The sequence below is a fragment of the Gigantopelta aegis genome, chromosome 6 (assembly GCF_016097555.1).
Source record: "Gigantopelta aegis isolate Gae_Host chromosome 6, Gae_host_genome, whole genome shotgun sequence".
Lineage (NCBI taxonomy): Eukaryota > Metazoa > Mollusca > Gastropoda > Neomphalida > Peltospiridae > Gigantopelta > Gigantopelta aegis.
In genome coordinates, this window is record NC_054704.1 from 46,605,150 (window position 1) to 46,629,228 (window position 24,079).

The 24,079-nt window shown below is 35.8% G+C and overlaps 1 protein-coding gene across 4 annotated transcripts in view; it reads right to left on the minus strand.

Moving 5' to 3' along the window:
• LOC121373948 (choline transporter-like protein 1) overlaps positions 1-24,079 on the minus strand; it is a 178,280-nt gene that overhangs the window by 28,558 nt on the left and 125,643 nt on the right. For all 4 annotated transcript variants that reach the window (XM_041500792.1, XM_041500794.1, XM_041500793.1 and 1 more), the window contains 5 exons: positions 14,327-14,428; positions 12,357-12,505; positions 8,411-8,626; positions 5,210-5,376; positions 1,411-1,500 (listed from right to left, as the gene is read on the minus strand). In XM_041500792.1, the coding sequence (XP_041356726.1) occupies positions 1,411-1,500; positions 5,210-5,376; positions 8,411-8,626; positions 12,357-12,505; positions 14,327-14,428 (724 nt within the window). The remainder of the gene's footprint in view (positions 1-1,410; positions 1,501-5,209; positions 5,377-8,410; positions 8,627-12,356; positions 12,506-14,326; positions 14,429-24,079) is intronic.

Sequence of the window (24,079 nt, forward strand, 5' to 3'; positions counted from 1 at the left end):
ACATTGTAGTCAAAGCAGATATATATACATTGTATATACACACACACACACACACACACACACACACACACACACACACACACACAGGCGCAGATGCAGGATTTTTCTAGGGATGTGGTACAACTTTAAATAAAGTCCACTACAAGTACAGTAGCTAGCATATATACATACATATATATATATATATATATATATATATATATACCAAAACACCCAAAAATAATTTAAATTTAAATAAATTTCAAGCATGTTGTCCTGCACACACATATTCGGCTATCAGTATGGTGTATCCAGAGCCCACATTTTCGAAGCTATCTTAGCACTACGATATCACAGAACTGCCATAGACTATGGCATGCATACATCATTGTGATATCATAGTTTACGACAGTTTTAAGATATCGTAGTGCTAAGATGGCTTCGAAAATCTCTAGTTCCAGGCCTTGAATTTGGCAAATATGAGGGCAAGGTCATTTATCCTAAATTAATGGATTGGGGGGGGGGGGGGGGTTTAAGGCAACATGACTAGAAGGCAGGGTAACACGGCAAACATTAACAAGTATTTTAATATTTATAACACAACAGCAACCATTCAAAATAAATAAGTTTGAACAGTTTCATGTTTGTGTAATAAGATAACTTTCAGGAATCACATTTGAGTATAAAGACTTAATTACTAACATGTAAAATAAGGCACAGCCAATTTGGCAGTGAGACCGTAGAGTTTTCAAGGCACTGGAGCATATGACTAGAGCATTGCGGGGCGATTTGCCGCATGAATGGTGTTAAATTCGAGCCCTGTAGTTGTTAGTGGTGAGTGATAGAGATGCTGGTGTAGCAGCTTTTGACCTCCCCATTAAGTCATTAACACTCACCCTGGCCAGTACTGGGATGCAAAACCATTACCTACTAGCGTTAAGTCCAATGGGCTAACCACTACACCATTAAGGCCAATTAGACAGAATAATTAGTCACTTCATCTCAACTTATTTTCGTGCTTATAGCCATTTAAGGTTCAAGCACGCTGTACTGGGCACACACACATCAGCTATCTGGTCTGTCTGTCCTGGACAGTGGGTTAGTTGTTAATTGTTCATGGTTAGTGAGAAAGAAGAGGGTGTAGTGGCCTTACACCTATCCACTGAGTCATTAAAACTGGCTCTGGGTGGGAGCCAGTACCGGGCTGTGAACCCTGTACCTACCATATGTATGTCTGATGGCTTAACAACAACACCACCGAGGCCAGTAATTAGTCACTGATTAATAAAGAGGACAGCTTGGGAAGCCCTAACTGTACAGCACACAAGCAACTTCCACTGTACTGTCTGTTTTTAACAAAAGCTTAAAGGAAGTTATTTTCACAAAGCTAATAGAAGACTTGAGGCTGAAACTCTAATAAGATAAACTTACCTATACTTGCAATGATTGTAAAAGCCACGATAATCCAGACAATAACAGAGGCCATGAACCGGATGAGGAGAACCATTAAGATGGCAAAACCTGAAAGGCAATGGCAAAACACACTTAACTTCAAGGGCTGTAAATCCGCGTGGATTTCCGTCAACATGACACAAATTGTTTTGCTGGACAGCAATTTCCCCCAAAACTTACGGTGGGCAGAAGACGTAATTTAGATGTCCACAGGGAAAAAGGTAATTTGAGGTAAATGATGATACAATTTACACCAAGTTGATATCAAACAAAAATTGCACTTTACTTAATGGGCAAATGAGTCTTACAGCTGATTGCTTTAAGTGTTAAATAGCATGTGTAAGTGGCAGAACTACGCAATTTAACTCATTGTTTGCTGTGTACAACGAATAATGACAATTTAGTTTTCCACAAGTTTGAAGCACATTAAGTAACCTTAAGTTTTAATCACATAAAAGGATTTCTATTAACTCTAAGAGATTAAAAAAAAAAAGACGATTATTCAGAGAAATTTATCAAAATCATGGCATCAGAAAATTGGAAAAGCAAGACAAGTGTCTAAAAGTCAATATGTCTTTATCAATCATGATCAGTGTTTAAAAGAAAAATCAATTGCTATAGCAATCTATCAAAGACAACACTCTTCCTTTTACCTGCAAATAATCAAATTAATCAAATATCCAGATAACTCTAAAGCACATTTCTAAGTTATCTTCCCTTACAGAAAAATGGTATACTGTAAGCATCATACAAAGGGCCAAGAAGATGCACCTATGGTCTGTGGTTAAAATGAAGAATAATCAACATTTAGAACAATAGGCTATATAATAACTTGTAGGAATAGAATGTGTGTTGAATGACACCGTAGCATGTTAAACTGCCTCTGTTTATGTTTAATATATGACTATTGTCACACTTTGTCTATTGTGTGAGAAAAAACACCTGTGTCTAGCAATTTTTTTAAAGTATCTTATTCTTAATTTTTTTTAAATAGCTATATTTATAGTTGTATCTATGATTAGGACAAATAGTTTATGTTGATATTTGATTAAGTAATAAAACAGACAATGTTAACTAAGACAAAAGTTAAAATTTATTATGATTTAAAATACATACCAATATCATTATATAAGTGAGTTGTTATTAGGTTCTACAAATTTTCTCCATCCAACTATAAAATTCACCTCTGTTTAAACTAGACAAAAAACTCAGCAATATGTCAACTTTATTTCACAGTGTACAGCCAAATTCAATTTGTTACTGTATATAGTTAAATAAAATGGGAAAAAATAATGGTTCTTTAAAAATTATAATTCCTGATTTACCATTTTGGCAACATTATTATAAAACTTAACTGCCCAATATAACTTCAATTGCTAATTGGTAAGTTGACATATAGTACAAAAGTACAAAACAATCTTTTGAACAGACTGCAGAAATTGTATATTTTTAATACATTCACATGACTACATAGGAACTAATTTTCTTCACTAAAGAAACAGCTGGCATTCTCTAATTAGCTCGACTTGTGTTGGTCTGATGACGACTGGGATATTTATAGGATGCAGGAAATAACTTGAAATGTCACTGATCAGTTTTAGATATGTTTCAAATGAGCAACAGTAAGCTAATTGGATGATCTGATGTGGTAAGTCACTGAGACTCCTGTAAAATTAATTGCTTTAATTCACTGAAATCAGCTCCACTTCAGATGGGGCTTTATATAAGCTTACAGGTTGAACTTTTGACATCATATTTCACTTATAAATGTCAATACTTCACAAATACATTTAAAACAAAAACTTTCCTTTTGTAGATGAAATTTAATTTTAAAAATTTGAGAATGAAACAAAAGGTAAATAAATATTAAAATAATTTTATAGACAAGAATTTATGATAGGTGGAGGGGAATATTTGTACAGTGTTAAAAAAAACAATTCCTTTTTATATTTCTTCTTTACTGTCTTTTTAAATAATTTATTTTATCTTTACGTTTTGCTATTAAACCATTATATTATATGCAATGGGTATTCATCACATATTTTACCTCAGCCACAAAAAGGAATATACCATTTTTTAGTCCAAATTTTGAAATGAACAGTGCTCTATTTGCATGTTTAAAAAATTCATTTATTTTAAGTACAAGGGTACAAACTAATTTTATGTTTTTAAGTTTAATAAAGTAAAAATTTACAATTTTGTGAAAGAATGCTAGATTTTTTTTATACTAATGGCTATTACAAAAACAAAAATTTTCTTGAGGTTGTTTTAACTTCTTTTTTTTCTGCTAACTGGCTGGCCACATACCTAAACTTTTGTGGATTGCTATATTAAGTTTCTAGTTATTTTTGTCATTATATTCACCTAAATTAGTATTTTATTTAATATTATACCATCTGGTTGATAAACATTGCTCTACAATTATACTGTGGTTTGTCCAACAAGCAAAAGTCCCAAAACACACTTCTTTTTTTCACCCTGGTGTCTAGCCATATGGTAGCCGCCAACATTCAATTCTGATAAGTATTGATTTAGTGCCATGTAATGTAATGACATTTGCGCAAATGTTCTGATTTTTGCAAATGGATTTTTAACAGGTTTCACAAGTAATTTCGTAGTTTGTATTTTAACCCAGGCTCGTGTGACATGTGGAAACCACACAGTGACCTGATGTCAGGCAATATGATATCAGTAAAAGAGAGGAAACCTTAGAGATAAGATTAAAAACCCAACATGAAACCAGTTTCCACAGAAGAGAGACTGATAGTGATGATGTGTTGAATACATATACAGTGCATTTCTAAACTTTCTTTTATTCTAAAAATCTTGACTTCATTGCTTACACAAAATATTCAACTAAATAATCAATAAAAACAGATTTCTTTTTATTTGTCAGCTGGATATCTCAGAACTTAATCCAATACTTTTTGATACATGAACTCTGAACATAATTATACAAATACAAAGGCACAAAGGCAACTTACTTTCCATAAAGGTTTCTCAGATAGAAATGATTTCACACTGGTGCCTATGCAATTTGTTGGATATGGATGCACTTTTATCAATATTACCAATGATAATTTTACTATTTCATACATATACAACATGGAATGCATGGGAAGGGCACAGTGGCAAATCAGGTAGGGCAGCACAGCATCTTTCTTGCTGTTGACATGATCTGATTTTCAGGGCACAACAGCAAATAAGTAAAGCTGTATCCTAACCAAACGTGAGCGATTATTTTAGAAATCACTGAATCAATCATTCAATCGCCGTATCCTAACCGAACTCATACGGTGCGACATATAAATCTGTTGTGTCGCATGCATGCAGTTAGGATGTAGCATTTGAAATAAATGACTTCTAAAATAATTGCTTGCGTCCGGTTAGGATACAGCTTAAGACAACCAAGGCACTTACCATTATTGCTGTGGTAAAATTCAAACCCTGCCCTACATTCTAAACAGCAGCAATAGATCTTTTAAACACATTTTCTCATATGACAGCACATACCATAGCCTCTGATACACTAGTCATGAAGCACTAGTTGTAAAGTGAAAAAGTGTATGGGTTGACCAAGGGCAAACAATTCTCTGACCCATTACATTTCATGTGAGAATTCTATCACCGAACAATTCCAACAATATGCATGCCACAAGTAATTAGCCTTCTTTCCCCAACACCCCCAACTGTTCTCTTTCCTTTCTCCTCTTTGAGAAGAACATCTCATTTTTCTCCCACTGTCCCGGTGTAACACCTAGTGCTAAGCTAGACTTACCAACGGCCACGAAACAGAGTCCGAGCATCTCCTTCCAGCTGCTGTAGAGATCGGCGAGGACGCGTTGGAAGATGTCACTGTCGTTGAGATAACTGATGATTTCCCTCGGTATTCCAACCGGCAGTGACATCAGCTCACTTGGCACACAGCGGTTAAGTAGCGGCTCGCTGAAAATAATCACAATGTGCTTTTTCAATTCTGATGAGGTTACGCAAAATATTATATATGTTTATTATAAAAACGTTGGTTGCACATTTCCCAGGTTTATCATGCACAGAAGATCAGAGGTGTGTGATGACTAGTGGAGGAATAATATGATAAAGTGCCTTGAGGGCATCGGGAATCTGGCTTTTAAGGGGTTTTGGCATCACTCTTAGCTACACTGTACATATATTTCAGGTCTTTGTTTCGAAAAAGAGGTTTTGTTTTTCAAAATACTTTTGTACATAACATTTCTCCTTTACTCAAGTTAAGCCTGGTTATTAAAATAAAATTATAAATATACCATTATATTGAATTTGGGGATTTTTTGTAGAATTTTGCCAGAATCATAAACATGATTTAATATAGATATTTTGAGATTCTGTCTTAATAAGCTCATGCTTCTGACCCAAAATCTGGGATTAGCAGAAACATGGAATCATGATAAATTCGCAACCTGATATAGAGCAATATTTTCATCACTTATTGAGTACACAATAGAAGGCCTTGTAACTTAGCAAGCTTGTGTTGGATTCATCCTGTTGTTCTTTGTAGTAAAAATCTGGGATTAGCAGAAACATGGAATCATGATAAATTTGCAGCCTAATACAGAGTAATATTTCATCACTTATTGTGTACACAGGAGAAGGCCTTGTAACTTAGCAAGCTTGTGTGGATTCATCCTGTTGTTCTTTGTAGTAAATAATTTTTCAATCAATCAGATTAATGTTTAATGCAAAAGCAGTCACGCAGTGGCTTATACTGCCTCAATGAACTGTGCACAACTCTGAAACGGAGCTGGTACCAAGATGCAAATCCAACACCTACCAGCATTAAACTCATTACCTGGCCAAGGCACCAAGGCCAGTAGTTAGTCCAATTATTGCAGTTCCAAATATCTTGAACCAGAACAAAAACCAAAAGAATAACGGTGGCTTTGACACATGTTAGTGAAGGTTAGACAAAAACTGATGGTATGCATATGTACAGCACTGACACATTATGCCATGTCATTCTTTTGCAGCAGTTTACACACCTGCTTAATTTGTACAAACGTTCATCCAAGTTGTATATTATGTTCATTTGTGCAAAAAACACATCAGACAAAAACATCAGTCTATAAAGCCTGACGTGTGAATATGAACGTTGTGAGATGATGATAACGGCTGAATGCTTGGATCTTATTACGCATTTCCTCTTCTTCACCTTAGCCTACATCACACGCATTCATAAACAGAGAAAAAACCCAAGCAATCAATTTTACTAACAAAAAGCTTCTCTTTTTTTTAACCCTATAGAATTCCATGATTTTGCAAGTACTGTACTTGTATGAAGGATGCCAGAAATTAAAAGTGACAAGTTTTTTCTTAACAATGTATTCACAAAACATTATTACCATTCAAAGATCCGGGATGATGAAAGATGTATAGGATAGGAGAGGGAGCTTTGTTTAATGACACTGATAGCACGTTATTTAACTTGTGGTATTAGTTATTTTAACTCTAACTGTGGGTTAATGAATTCTTTTGATAAACACACAGTACATATAGAAACTGGAAATGTCTTACATGACGAATGTCTGCACTCTATGTACAGGTTACAAGTTGCTAAAAATGTGTAATATGTCATTTAAAAGTTATTTAAAAAAACATATACAGTGAAACCCCTCAACACCGGATCCCCTCTAAACCGGAATCCCCTCAAAACCGGACGTTTTCCGCGGTCCCGTGATTTACACATCTTTTTACACTATATTTTACCCCTCAAAACCGGAAACCCCTCTAAACTGAACACCGGACAAACAATTCGGTCCCAATGTGTCAACTTAGTGTAAATCCTACCCCTGAAAACCGGACAATCTAACCGATACCAATCAATATGGCGCCCACCTGTCTGTGAACACCGATGGCTAGTGCAATATGCGCATGCTCGAGATCGCTGTTATCAGTGTAATCACCGCTGCATACAGTACAGGTACCGCTCAGCAGGCAAGATTAGCAACTAGACAATAAACAATTAAAAGGACTGATCGCAAGCTTTGGTATGGAGTTAACTACTGTAAACACATTGATTGTGTTGTAATTATGGTTAACATTAGCGGAGTTCGGGTTGGGGTTAGATGTCTTTATTAAGTTACGAGTGTTACGATGACGACGACGACATTCCGTTATCACGACTAGCACGCGAACTCGTCACTGCCGATGTGGACACTGACATCTAGACCAACTTCGACGATGACGTGCCGATTGAAGACTGCACAAACGAGTGGGAGAGAGAACTAGTGGCCAACTTCCGTGGGGACGAAATACCCAATGACGGAAGAGACAACGAATCCGAACAAGATGTATTTGTTCCGGGAAACGATCTCAGCTATCCTGACGTGTTGAACATGCTTCAGATTTTAAAGGACTTTGCAATACAGAAAGATGAACGTTTCCTATTGCATGTACAGGAATTAGAAAGTTTAACGCAGGCAACCATTGTTAAACACAGATGTGAAAGACAACAGACATCGATTGATACGTTTCTCAACGTAGGCTGATTTAGCGATTGATTGACAATTTGTGGACTTTTTAATGTATTTTTTATTCAATATTACTCCCATGGATGTTTTTATTTTTCTAAATGCTCTTAAATGCACCATTTTTCAACGTATTCTTCTTGTTCTTGTTTTAAAACACTTTCCCTATTTTATGGAGAACGGAAGGTATTTCCGTCCAGGCAGACCCCTGAAAACCGGACACCTCTGAAAACCGGACATTTTACTTGGTCCCATGGATGTCCGGTATTGAGGGGTTTCACTGTACTTTAATTGGTTTACATAGTAAGTATATAAATGAAATTTGTATGTTTATGTGACTACAGTTTGCATATGTGTACACTTGGCTTCACGAGCCATTGAACAAACAGGTACAAGTTGTGAATCGCAATCCCTACCTAATATACAACAGTGTTCAAGAAGAATTTATTTATTGATATGAAACAACTATTTACAGCTACCTTTGTTTAACAGGTGATACTGGACACGGCCCGTGGACACCTTGTTTCTGTTTTTGGTAGTCTTCAATTTTGATGTCATACCGACACAGGTAGGACCCGCTTCGCTCTGTAAAGGCATAAATGTCATACAGGTCCTTGAAGTCTCGATCCGGACACTTGTTCACACAGATGACCATCGACTCAGTCGGTCTTGTAATGTCCATGAAAAACACATGTCTGAAAAAAAAAACATTCCAAATATTGATATTACAGTTATACATGTAATAAACAGCAATATGTATTTTTTCCTTTCACTCATAAAGATGAAACCATTTTTTCCATTTTTTTTTTTTTTTTTACAAATTAGACTGTTTTTATTGATTGAAACATATTTTATTGCTTTTTAAAGAACAAATGGATTAGGCACAAGTTATACAACTTATTAGGCCTTCTCCATAATACATACATGTACATGTTATGACACAAAATTGTTTCCAAAAAATCTCTGAAGAATGGATATAAATATATGTAATTGTCTATTGCACATTAATCTTTAATTGCACTTCTTAGGAACTACTTAATGTATTTATTAATTTATTTTTTACTAACAAAAAAAAAAGAAAAGAGCAGGACGTAGCCCAATGGTAAAGCGTTCGCTTGATGCACGGTCGGTCCAAGATTGATCCCTGTCGATGGGGACCCATTGGGCTATTTCTCGTTCCAGCCAGTGCTCCACAACTGGTGTAACAAAGGTTGTGGTATGTACTATCCTGTCTGTAGGACGGTGCATATAAAAGATCCCTTGCTGCTATTCAAAAGAGTAGCTCATGAAGTGGCGACTGCGGGTTTCCTCTTTCAATATCTATGTGGTCCTTAACCATATATCTGACGCCATATAACCGTAAATAAAATGTGCTGAGTGCGTCGTTAAATAAAACATTTCTTTCCTTCCAGAAAAACCCCCCAATAGGCCATCTACATTCAAGCATGTTTTAATATAACACTGGCTAAATTGCATACATCGGGCATCAATTAAGAACTGCCAAACTCGGGAACCTTTATTTGTCTGGTCTTTTTATCTCCTCCTATTTACATTATCCAAGTATGTATATTCACATTTATATACATGTCAATATGTCAAAATAATCGGAACAAGTACAGCCAAAAGTTGCAGAATTTTTTAGCATGTGTTTTTTATCTTCCCATGTTTACATTATCCAATTATTAATACCAACATTTATATACATGTCAATACATGTCACAGCAAATTGGCTGCAGAAGTAGTCCACTAAGTACAAACTTTGAAACACTTTTTTTTCCTGCTGTCTTTTTATCTTTCTCTGTTTATTATGCAATTATTTATATCAACATTTACATACAATGTACCTTTATAATCAACCTAAAAACAAAAACGGTTCAAAGAGTACAAATAGCTGGATATCATTTCCTCGGTGGCCACAGTGTTTCCAGCTTTAAGAAAAGTCAGTGGGAGTCGGGACACACTGATAAGCAGCAGCAATCGTCAAGGTTTATGTTGTACTGTGATAAGCACTTCTCTAAATAACCTATCACTGTCAGCTTATTAGTGACAAATTGAAGCCACATGTCCACCAACAACTGATAGCCAGCACCAATCAGAGACATTCAAGGGAGATAACTCTACAGCATATCTACAAATATAATAATTGCTATTGGCACATGTTGTCTCTATTACCGACAAATGGTTTAGGTTTGTGTTTTTTGTTTGTTTGTTGAGGTTTTTTGGTAGACTGCCGCAAAATCAGTTCAGTCATAAAAACCCACAGAAGAGTTGTGTTTGTTGAGATAACGTAGATATGCATCTAGCTAGCTTTTAAAAAGTTTTTGTATGATCTACTAGTATTTCACCAATACGATATTGTTATTAATTGTCAATACATTAAAAACAAGAGTACCGGTGAGGTACATGATACGCCCATCAGGAGTTTGATGGAAAACCATATCTATATTAATGAATATGTTACGGGTATGATTCAATTCTAATTGTGTGAATTTTTTGGAATGGGACGTTTTGGACCAACCACCATCCCAAGTTGTTCTTATATGTGAGGTTTAATGGTCCTATATGCATCTGTATGCAAGATATGATCCGGACAAGGATTTACTGTTATGTGTAGTAGACCATGTAAAGTAGGTTACAGTGACCCAGTAATAGAACGCGACACACCGCCATCTCAAGTTGTTCCTACATGTGAGGTTTGATGGTCCTGTATGCATGTGTATGCAAAATATGGTCCGGACAAGGATTTACTGTTATGTGCAGTAGACCGTGTAAAGTAGATGACAGTGACCTAGTAATAGAACGCAACACACCGCCATCTCAAGTTGTTCCTACATGTGAGGTTTGATGGTCCTGTATGCATGTGTATGCAAGATATGGTCTGGACAAGGATTTACTGTTATGTGTAGTAGACCGTGAAAAGCAGGTCACAGTGACCTAGTAATAGAACGCGACACACTGCCATTCCAAGTTGTTCCTATATGTCAGGTTTGATGGTCCTGTATGCATCTGTGTGCAAGATATGGTCTCGACAAGGATTTACTGTTATGTGTAGTAGATCTTGAAAAGCAGGTCACAGTGACCTAGTAATAGAACGCGACACACTGTCATCCCAAGTTGTTCCTACATGTCAGGTTTGATGGTCCTGTATGCATCTGTATGCAAGATATGGTCTGCACAAGAACAAGTTAACAGATGGACATATGGATGGACAATGCCATATCATAATATGATCCATAGCTGGGCGTATAAACAGGAAAAAAAACAATGATGAAAACTTTTAACCATAGCACCATAAACTGTATATGATTCACGTACACCCCCAGTTTCGAATGACGAAACATGGATAACAGTGAACACCTGTTATTAATCAGCCATTTTTCTACCACTGTTTGTTGTAATCGTGTTACCAAATAAGAAGCTCTTATTTTCAGCTTCAGGGCAATGAAGATCATTATTCCATGGGCTAATAATTAATCAAACTGAAACAATATAACATTCTCAACGCTTTGTTATGCTAGGCTCAGACTATCAACTGTCATGACAAAGTTGGCCAATTCAACGGTTGCATTGTAATTTTTCCAACTCCTGACTTAGATGGGTGCATCAGATTAACTAATCGATTGTAGGAGTTGTATATGACTAGAATAGCATTATAAGAGTGCTCAGACTAGCAACTGGACAGTCATAAATTCAAGAGATCAGCGAGTTGGTCAACTCCATCATGACCGTTGGTAGTCTGAACCTAGCATTAGTCAATACGAACGTTTGACATTACAGAATGATTAATTGTAAAAAATTCAGATTTACTACGATATATTTTTCCACTGTCTAAAAGGCAGTTATTTATGTATAAACTAAACAAGCGTTAAAAATACTTTAAAAAAAAATTAAACATTAAAACTAAAACCTCGCCTACTTCTGGAAGTAAATTATCCATTGCTCACTTAACAACACATGTACCTTTGCAGCTAGGCTTTTTTTTCCACCCTCAATCAAGTTTAAATTTAATTTGGTAAACACGTTATAGCTTTTACTTCGTTTTGAAGTATAATTTTGTCCAAATTGCCCCTCCACAAAGAAAATAAAAATAAAAATAAAAATAAAAAAAATAAATAATAATAAAAAAATAAAATAAACAAATTATCTGTTTTCACCTAAAATAAAATGGATAAAGTTTGAATTGACAATTATATAAAAAAAAATTTAAATCCCAACCTTTTAAAGGACCTGTCAAAGAAATTATTATTCTAAAAAGATTCTTAAGCTGATAATCTTACTGGCCAATTATTTTTAAGTTCACAGGAAGTGAAAAAACCTATAAAAAAAACCCCAACCTCTCAACCAAATAGAAAATAAAGATATTTCACGAGTTATAAAAAAAAAATTAATGAAAGAAGAAAAGTAATTTAAAAGCTGAACACTTACGATTTGCCCTTCATGTTGAGGCCAGACAGTGAAATATTAGGGATGGCATTTCCCTCATTATTCTCATCACATGTGTTGCCAAAACTATCGTAACCATAAATGAGACGGAACGCATCCCCTTTGCTGATTGAAAAAGCTGCAATGAAGATCTGCAACAGAAGAAAATAAACAATTTCACCGCCCAATATTAGGTAATGTTTTTCTGTTGATCTTTTTTTAATGTACGTTTTCACTACTTATGATTCGTTACCAGTCTGTTGGGTATGTCATTCTTTACAAAAATTCATGACAGCCTATGCAAAAGGAATTATGGAAGATAATTAAAGGTGTATGTTTTGTTTATTTATAACTATACTAAGTGTAAACACGTAGTAAATATTAGGTAAGAAACAGGTACACACTGCTTTCTTGTCTAAACAAAACAGGGAGTATTTACAGAAAAAATATTAATATTCATGTGATTCTATAAGCACGTACTGTAAACTAACTGACCCCTCATACTAAAATAGTTAAATAAATTCAGTTAACAGGTCTTGACCTTAATGTTTTTCAGTGGTAGCACACTGGGCTACCAGGTTATGAAATCTGGTAGCCCTCAGTAAACACTGATAGCCCCATAATTTTAATTTTTTTTAAAAAGAGACGGCAAAAAGCAAAATCATTTATTTTTATTTAGTCATGTTGTTTTAGGTGGGTTTTTTTTTAGGTGTTTAAGCATCTTGTTGATTGCAGAGTAACTGGATGTGCAAAAAAAAAAGTTGAGTAGCCTGGCGGACTACCGGTTTTAGATACCTGGTTGCCCGAGTGAGAAACTGGTAGGTAAAACACCCTGGGCTACCACTAAGGTCAAGCCCTGGTTTAGAATTAAGTACAGGCTAGAGTGATGAGGAACACTTACTATACAGCAAACATAATAAATACATCTCAGCAACAAACACTAAACATCTGTTGATAATTTACTGTATTATCAACTTGGAGATCAATATATAAATGTCTGAACATTAAAAATTAACTTGTGTTAAGCAAATGATGTGAAAATAGCACAGTGGCCTAATAAGACAGGTGGCTCCTTTAAACAGATGGCTGCTTATGCAGGTTTTATTCCATATATCCTTTTTTCAAACTAAAGATAAACAAACTGACTATAGTGTAATTTTATAAACATTATTCATGATTGTTTGAAGTTGCTAACATTTATTAGTTATTTTCAAAATCCTATTGTGTATTATTAATTATTAACCGATATGTTAAAAATAAACTCATTAGATATAATTTTATTGCAGTACTCTAGTGACCTGATGACATCTTTCTGGTAGGTTAAGTGTTACCAGGTTACTGACCCATCAATACAAACTATGGTATCTGGGGTTAATAGGAAGTGTAGTGCAGTGTACAAAAGTGCTGTCAGTATATGATAGCTGTGGTTGATTGCTTCATCTTCAAACATCAAATCCAATGAATAAATGTAGAAATCTCATGAATAAAAATTATTTGTATGCTCTGTTGTTAATAGACTGAGGTTTTTTCTTGTTTAATGTATTAACATGGAATAAAACAATGAAGTTTCTGTTGACATTTTAATGTTGACAGTCTGAAGTTAGCGTAATGATGATAAACAAACGTAACAGAAGATTAGCAAAATCCAGGTTTGTATTGATTCAAATACTGTTAATTTTTGAGTTAACAAAAACCCAAACAAAATACATTCATACAGAATAAAATATGTGCTGTTGAGTATTTCTGGACTAACAGTAACTGCACCTCTGGCTTTGTCTTAAACACATTTCCTGGATATCTCTCAGGATATGCCCAAGAAAGATGTGCTTGAACTTTCAGTGTATTAATAACCTGCATTACACAGCCACTTGACATAAGAGCCCAAATCATTTGACGGCTGCTACATGTGTTACTGTACCAAATATCTTTTAAATGAGCACTGCCGTAATGATATAGAACAATGGTGAACCTACCATTCCGCCCCAGAAGAGGATGAAGATGATGAGAGACAGACAGTCGGTACATCCTCGGTTCTTTGTGGGGTTGCTGAGGAGAGCTTTCTCATCAATGGAACCCTACAAGAAGAAGAAAAAACAAAAGACATGATATAATATGGAAAGGAAAGAAATGTTAGGTTAATATGACTCTTAGCAAATTGCTTCATAGATGTCAAATCTGTGAATATTACACTAAAAAGAACTGTAACCTGCTGCCACCACATGGTATGAGATCTAGTACAGCAGATAGTATAGTAGGGTTGTGCAGTATTATCAGTAAACCGATATATTAACGTTCAAAGGGTAAATATTATGTATTACTACAGTGAAACCTCTCAATACCGGATCCTCTGTAAACCGGAATTCCCTCAAAACCGGACATTTTGTGCACCTCCCCTTTTAAATATCTGTACAGAAGAGAACCTCTCTAAATGGGATTCCTATTAAAACCGGACATTTTACTTGGCACCCAGAGTGTCCGGTTTAAAGGGGTTTCACTGTATTACCTCATGCATATTCTACTTGACTTCCGTTTTGGTTATTGTTGTGTCATGTGTAATTCCATCCAATATCATATTGCACTACAAACCCATAAATCATGATATTGCACTATATCCGGTGTAAAATGGGGAATGCCCTTAGCATTGACCAATAAGCGCTATCGGTTTCATCGAAAGAATTTGGAAATTGTAGCATCTTACAGATAATGACTTGTTTCAGGTATGTTGTGACAGTGATAAATACTTGTACTTGCTATGTTACATATATACACGAAAAGCTCGATAGCTTGTATAAATGGTATTATTATTATTTTTATTAAATTGATTGAAGTAATAAAACAATTATGGCACTGTAATGAGACCAATATGATGTTTTATGGAGCACAAAAAATAAATATCAACCTCAGTCTCCAGGCTCGGTCAATATTATTATTATCACATGCAGTGCCACAATTGTTTCTTATGTTATACCCTACCTGTACTGATACACTGATTTATTTACATATTTCAGGTTTGGTGTCAGGTGGAAGCCATGATCTCTTAGATTCGACTGTTTTCTTAAGGGCCTGATATTATTTAATAAGCTGTAGTTCCCTGAAGTGATCAATAATTATACACAAAACTAATGGAATTCCAACTGAATCATTTTAAATAAAGCTCCCATATTACTCCAATATTTAGCATTGTGGAGTTTTTCGGGGGTTAGGTGCTATTTTGGATGTTGTTAGGTTTTTTGTTTTACATAAAATTACATAAACCATCACTTTATACTGCAATGAAAATGTTCAGCATCTCTTCAAATATATGTTGACACTGAATTTAATATAAATTTGGTGTTTAAATTTGATGATCTGTTCTTAAGCTCTTCTGCACTTTTGTGGAAGCAAGTCAAAATTGAAACAGACTATATCATCAAATTAACAAAACAACTAAGATTAGTCACATTACCAGCTAAGAAAGGTGGTGTTCAGGAGCAATGACCTAGTAAATTTATTAAATTTCAATTCCTTAAGGATGTTTCTCCACCAACCATAATGAAGAGAAGGCTAAATTTGAATCCAGTTTATCAGTTTGATCATCATCTAAGAATGTCCCACTTCTTAACTCTCGATTCCTGTTAGCAGAGTTCTTCAAATAGGATTTGGTCCTTGCGCTGTTTAATACTATTTACACAGGTATATAGAGATGGTAGAAAAAACAATGACTTGCCATAGAAGGGCTCCCAACTGCAGATAACTGAGTTTTAAAAAAACTTTCGGTAAAAATATAATTTAGAAGAAATAATACATCAGTGTTATAATTAAATGCTAATTGCACAGGTCAGTCTACATCCACCCCCCTCCAAATGATTAATCAATGAAATGTAATTCATCCAACCCTTATTCAATTTCAGTTATGCTTTTACTGCACCACGTATATTTACCTTAATTATAAAAAAGCTTTAAAGACGAGAGTTAATTAAATTAAACAAATACTGTGATTCTTCAATGTTTTTTTAACATTTTCTCAAATTACTTAATTTCTATCAAAAATTAGAATCTTGAACAAAAAAAAGAGAAGATTTTCTAGTTATCTGGAATTACATATGTAATAAAAACTTTGCTTCCAGGTACACATGTTGAAATTGGCAAATACATAGCAGTGCTAACGAGCTGTTGTTGTCAAGGTATTGCAATAAAAGAAGAACTATATTGCATAGAAACAAGCCTACACTAACAGCACTGTAAAAGCCTTGGACTGATCCCACCGTTGTGTGTGAAACATCTCTCAAGGTATGAAAATAATCCCAGAATAGCATATCGGATAATTCATCAAAATCAGTTGCTGTTGAAAAATCACAAACGCAAAAAGAAATGCCTTAAAAGCATTTTATAGAAAGTCACAATACAAAGATAGGTTGCTAAGAAAATAAAGTTTCCCCGAGTGTGGGGAAAAAACAAATAAACTTGTGCTAGCCCGACATGCCAGTCCGTGGAAAGAGGAACAACATACAAATTCTTTTTTATTTCTGGCAACGTGTCAGAAAATCAAGTGTCTCGGCTTTCTAGCGTTACTATTATTTCTTTCAGTGTTAAACTGCTGTAATGGTTTGACGCTGTATCGGTTACAAATCAGCTACAAGTGTGCAGTCTCGTCGTCTTTTGTCTGAATGCATATCTAATAGAAGAAAAAAAAAAAGAAAAAGTAAAATTTACAATAAAAAACCAACTAATACAAGCCTAAAGCCGTAAAGGCAAACAAGTGGATTATTTAAGACTGATGAGCACAGATGGTACATACATGTTTTATATACCAACAAGGATTTTAACAGGCCATGTTTGATGTGCTGTTTGATGTTCACTGCTAAAAGAGAAAGCACATTAATTCTGACTCCAAATCACGTGATTGTAAATAGGTTAATAGCACTTTTGGTTCAGTGATTGTCCCAGTGGCCGAGATGGTAACAGACCTGTCAACCTTTAGACAAGAGAAAGCAGGAGGTGTGTGTTGAAAAAGCAGGAGATTTTGTCAAAAAGCAGGAGATTTTTAAATTCACACAATTTAACCCAAAATCGCAAGATTTAAAAAAAAACATTATTACAATAAGTTATATGAATACTTTATAATGTCATATATACTTCTTAACCTTAGATCTTGGCATTAAAAAAAAAAAAAAATATTATTTTTTTTTTTTTTTTTTTTTTTTTTTAAAGTTTAAATATTATTATGATTTAATACATATTTAAAAAAAAAAAAAAAAAAATTATCCAAAAATGTTAAGAACATGAACAAGAAATACAAAATTTAATTAGTACATTTACGGTATTACACTTACAGCCTTACAGGTTGCGTTACATTATCATTTGTGGTTAGTGTACCTAAGTACCAAAGACAAATTTATATAAATCTTAAAATTAATATTCAGTTTTTACTATAATGAGGAACGGTGGCGTGGTACTTATTTAAAATCATTATAATGATGCAATAAACATTGTATTTTCATTAATCATAAGTAAAACCTCATTACGGACATCGTGTAAAATATACCGGAATTATACCCATTTCCGTGAGTAACTTTATGTCAATGTCAAACACAACATTTTTTAATTGTACAAAAATAATTTCTTGAAGTGTACCCTTATAACCAACATTTTACTGCACAAACATACAAAATTAACTGACACAAGTATGTTTATACAGCTAATTGGTCTTTTCGTTGTCTTGCTGTGACATGTGATTTTAACATGCATCGTGTGTATCGCTGTCAACTCGGAGTCTGGCAGTTCAGATTCGTCATAGTTGCATTATGTAATCCAGTGGGAAGACATTTTACAATTCAGAGGTGTTATTAGAACTAAATTGGATAGTTTTTTTTTTTTATATGGCAACACTGAATGTCAATACACAGCCTGTTGAATTAGCGGCAACACGCATTGTAGCCATTACGATGACAACAAACATTATAATTACATGTCATTTTATAAACTCCATGTGCTTTTTTAAACAATATAAATAGGCTATCCCACAATTTTCACTTCGGCAAAGGTTAAACAGTCGGGACAATTCGGCCTGTTACATTCTCAGAAGCCGAAAGTAGTCGACATTTGCCGAATGAGAAAAAAAGGCAGAGTTACTTCCCTTCTGTTATTTTGACAAAAGAGGATCGATTTTTTTTTATACTTACAAAAATGTAATTTAAAAGGAGAAACTGTCTCCCGCACAGGGGAAAGGAGATTTGATCAAATACCGGGAGACTCCCGCGGAATCCGGGAGGGTTGACAGGTCTGTGGTAAGACTAGAAATGGCTAAGACCACCAACTGTTTGAATCACATGAGTATACAGACTGGTTTTCTATCATACAGACTGGATTGGTATTTTCACTGGTGTATTGTTACTTCCCTCAAAAACCATTATGTTTACAACTGGACAAAAGTTAAACCTATCACAGATTTAATATCCAGGTTTTTTCTTTACTATACAATATTTCTATCGGTATAGATCTATGTCAGTTGTCACACTGTTGTTTCCGATTCCAACTATTGCTTCACAACTAGTATATTAATTATGTAGAACAAGAGTCAATAAAACAGTTTGATACCATGGTACTAAAACACTGTTAAAGAAACATTCTTTTCCTTTCCAAAGTTAGAAGTTTGATTTGTTTAATGGGGCCAACAGAATAATGAATCATTGGCTACTTACTGGATGTCAAACATTTGGTCATTTTGACACATAGTCTTCAATTGAAGTTTGTTTTGTTTAACGACACCACTAGAGCACACTGATTTATTAATCATCAGCTATTGGATGTCAAACATTTGGTCATTTTGACACATAGTCTTCAGTTGAAGTTTGTTTTGTTTAACAACACCACTAGAGTACACTGATTTATTAATCATTTGGTAATTTTGACATATAGTCTTAGAGAAGAAACCCAATACTTTTTCCATTAGTAGCAAGGCAGGGGTGCACAAATGTGAAATTGTGATAGTTGCCCGTTGGGCAACCAGTAGCTGAAGTTCAGTTGCCCAACATCATCTCTTGGTTGCCCACATATTTCATAAAACGTTTTATGAATATAATTTTGAACTGTCTTTAAAATGAAACTGAAATTTAAAATGTTTTTATTATCATTACTTATCAGTTTAGTTTTATTTCTTTTTTAACATTATTTATCTACAGCTCATCTTCGCTTAGGCTGAACAAAAGTTTGTTTTGTTTAACGACACCACTAGAGCACACTGATTAATTAATCATCGGCTATATGCACTTTCCCACAGACAGGAAGGCACATACCACAGCCTTTGTCCGGTTGTTGTGCACTGGTTAGAACGAGAAACAACCCAATCAGCTGAATGGATCCACAGAGGTGGTTCGATCTCGCTTGGGCTGTCACAGTCATAATACTTGATGAACTCAGGGCTCATCCAAGATTAAAAATACCTGTTGCCAAAAAAAACTGCCAAATGGGATTTTTATTTGCCATAATGAAAATGTTTTAGCCAAAATTGTTTTGTGTAGTACTGTATAGAGTATTTATATATGAATATGAAACTTGTATCTTTTTCAGCTAATTATGTACAAACTGGAATACATTTGAATAACAAAATTATCCCCGATCAAAATCAAAGACAGCAATGGGGGTAGGGGCAGTTAATATATTACTTAGATTTTTCAGTGGGTGAGGGAAGATATGCAGAGTTGGAAACCAATGCCCTCTGCAAACACTCCCAAAATTCTAAGGCCTATGGCATTAATAAAAATCTGAGAGCCAATTTAATACTCTTCTTATTTTTTTAAACAGTGCTCATTATTTTTGTAAAATAGCAATCTTTATTTTGGTTTGAACTGCTTTTAATTGCATTTTAAAATAACCCATCTATTCCACATCCCAACAATTTCGTAATTTGCACCATTTTGTTGATTTCCGCGTCGTGTTAAATGCGTGTTGTTAATTTCAGCTTGTAAAATACGTAGCCTTAAGAATGCTGACTTCACGTTATAACAACTATCCATTTACGTCAAAAGGTTTTGATTAAAAAGATAATGAATTCAAATTTTACGGTCTTTTTAAAATCTAACAAATTTATATAATATTTTATCTAACAAATATCATGATTATTGTAAACTAATTGTATTCAGTGTACGTTTAACTGCAATTTGTATAAATACTACATGTCCTTTCCCGTGATCGCGAAATACACGAGTGCGAAATTAACAAAGACAACGGAAATAAACAAACGAAACAGCAATTAAGTATTCATTAATGTGAACAACTATTTGGTGGTAGGTTTTTTTTCTCACAAATTTACATCAAGATTTACTTGCATGTAATCGTATTGTTTAATGTCTGCAACAATGTCTTTTGACACGTGCAAGTCTCGGCTGACTGTCAAGCGTGGCCTATATGCACACTGAGAACAGCCAACAAACGTTTTCCAAACATTTGCGAACTCTGCGATTGGTTCCCGACGTGGACATTGGGTTTAACATAAAGCGCATAAACCAGTTTAGCGGACGTTTTTGTTTTGCTCGGTCTACCTGAATTCGGCCCTAGCCTACTTGTCTTTGGCCCTGAACTAGCATGTATATTGAAACTGACACGCAATTTCGGTCTGTTTTTATTACTTTGGCTCTAAGACTTTACAGAGTTAAAATAACACACTACAGATTTTTCAGACTTTTCTTGCATACATGTTGCCGTTAAAATTCATAACTGTAATTATTAAAATAAGCAAACATTGTTATGCTGAATTCTTGATGACACCGCTTCTCGTTACCAGTCGCGAGATCCCTGTTAATATTTGGTATTATTATTATATGTTAGGTGTCGGATAGATTATGTAACCGATTGTTCACATCGGAAGATAGAAAATGGCTTAGCCAAATTTTTAGCTCAGAACTGGATGCTTGCTGGTGTAGTTTGTGGCCTTTCACATGTCTTGTGCCCTTTGCTAATAGCCACCATTCTGAAACGTATCTGTCTGCATTGAACTCGTCAAAATCATGCACGGTGGATGGCAGCGTTAGGGTGGATATTTATATTGCCTGTCAGTCAAGTTATCAGTTTCGATACTTTTGAATTGCCCGTGACTGTCTGAGTGTCAGGAAGTTTTGTTTTTCATTTTACTTGTTTTATGATTTTCTTGGTTGCCCGACGGGGCAACTGTTTGACAAAGAATGGTTGCCCGCAACATATTTTGGTTGTCCCGGACAACCGATTTGTGCACCCCTGCAAGGGATCTTTTATATGCACCATCCCACAGACAGAACAGCACATACCACAGCCTTTGATATACCAGTCGTGGTCCACTGGCTGGAATGAGAAATAACTCAGTGGGGCCACCATCAAGGATTGATCCGAAACCGACCACACCTCAGGCAAGTGCTTTACCACTGCCCCCATAGTGTTCATTCATCTGTCTTATCTATCACTCTACCTGTCATTCTCATTATCTTAATATAAAAAGGATCTTTTATATGACAAGACAGCACATACCACAGTCTTTGATATACCATTTCCTTTCTAATCAAGTTCTTTATCAAGTTTCATATTTTACATTTGTTTCTTTTAAAAGATTACCTATGAAAACAGATGAAATAGGAAATTAAACTTCACTACACATGCAGCACAATTTTTGTTTTAATTGCACACCAAGTGTGTTGATAAAATACAGTACAGAAACATGTACCACAATAAAACATGTCTACAGGGTAATAAATAAATCATCAAACTTATTACCATTTACTACTAGGTCTCCCATGAAATCCATTTGTTAAAAGCTTATTTATTTATCTGCTACCAGTATTAATTTATTACACCAACAAGAGCAACAGAGGCAGCTTCCTGATGGTTTTAATGTGCACAGCAAACATCATATAAATTAGTGGCAGGTAACAATTATTTATGATCTCTCCTCTGGCTATACCTGCCTCACTCACCTCAACTACACATAACTGATAATGCCAGCTATTGATTATAAACATCGTACAGTTTGGCTGTTGATTTTTTTTGCATTATTACACACCGTGTGCACAGTTATTCGAGATACTGATGATAATCAATGGTTGTAGTTTAGCGAAAGGCTCGTTTGTAATTTCACTTGCTGTTCATTCACTTTTTATATTGACAATCGTACACATGCTATAATGTTGTTAAGTCAAGGATTAAGCTTGTCACACTGGGAGATATAAGCATTTTTGGCATATGCCATGGGTATATAGCTATTTCTAATAATACATTTATTTATTGTTTTACCCAGCTGACAATATGGTTATTTTTACATAAAGGTGTTTTTAGTTTCTTCTATTCCAGTTCCCTCCCCCTCCCTCACCACTGAAAAAGCAGCATAGCATCTTCTATATGCATGATCACCTCAAACAAGACAGTACATAACATAGCCTTTGGTGAACCAGTCATTGAACAATGGCTGGGATGTGAAAAATTCTAGTCCATCAAGAGCAATTAATTCTGTAACCCATGACAGTTTGAGATAAACTACAATACCCATGCCCTCCCATGACGGATGTAACTGCATTATAATAAGCAGGTAAAGACACCATCCATTTCATAACAATCTATCAGTGACATTTGTTTTGTCTAAAGAAGGTTTGTCACAATCCAGGATGACTCATCCTTCCTATTATCCCTGAAGGACAACAGTAGTGCATAAGACAGAGCTCGGTGAAAATATAGACCTAAATTGACAGTTTGTGTTGGCACCCACTCACAAATCACCATTAAATGCAATTATAAGTTCACCTGAGACAGCATGTCCGTTGTTCAAGTTCTTCACTCAACATGTTGGTTACAATGTGAACAGTATTTTTGTGCACCCTAAACACTCATCTAACAAACTGTCAAATGTAGCATCTCAATCTTTAAACACACTCTCTCTTATTGCACACACATGCGACAAGTTATTTCCTTACTCCCAACTATTTTCGCTATGCGAGTAGATGTGTCTACGTGCGCTCTCGAGTTGCCCCCCCACCTGGGGGGACTGATAGCCAGCTTTGGGGCTCTACTGGAGTTCCGGGTTACCTATACCGGGACACGGGCGACCGTGTCTTTGGTATACGGTGACCCACCTCCAAAGAAGAGGAACGGAGGGACTGGAAGAGGAAGGAGGAAGAAGAAACCCGTGCCAGGGACGGCTCAGGGGGGGACAAAGCTGGCGGCTCAACCGCCAGCGGCGGTCCCTTCTGCGTCGCCGCCCCTACCAAGTTCGCCGGAGAGGACGCGATCGCCATCGGCGCCTGCATCCCCGGATCAGCCGTATTCGAGCCTGGACATCGCGATGTGCCAGCCTCCAAGGGCGGTACCACCGACCTCCACTCCCCGGACGCCGACTCCGGTGCAGCGGTCAATTATACCGACCGCTCCCGTTGAGTCGGCACAGGGATATCATGTTGTTGCGGCGGCGAAGCGGAAGGCGACATCACCGACCACCCAACCAGCCAAGACCAAGCCGCCGCCGGTAGCCCCGCCCCCTGACGACGCCGAATGGGTCCTTGCCATCAACGGACTTCGACGCCAACTGCACCAGTATATGCAGGGGGACACACGGGATCCACAACGACTTCGGGGAGGATACCTCAACGCGGACTGGAGACCACTGGATGACGGCAGCAGCTACGAGCTACACAACAAGATATTTAGTGGAATACGTGGAGTAGTCGTCACGCACCGGAGGGACCAGACCTACAAACAGTGCATCTTGTTCGCCAAGATCGACAACAGATCCA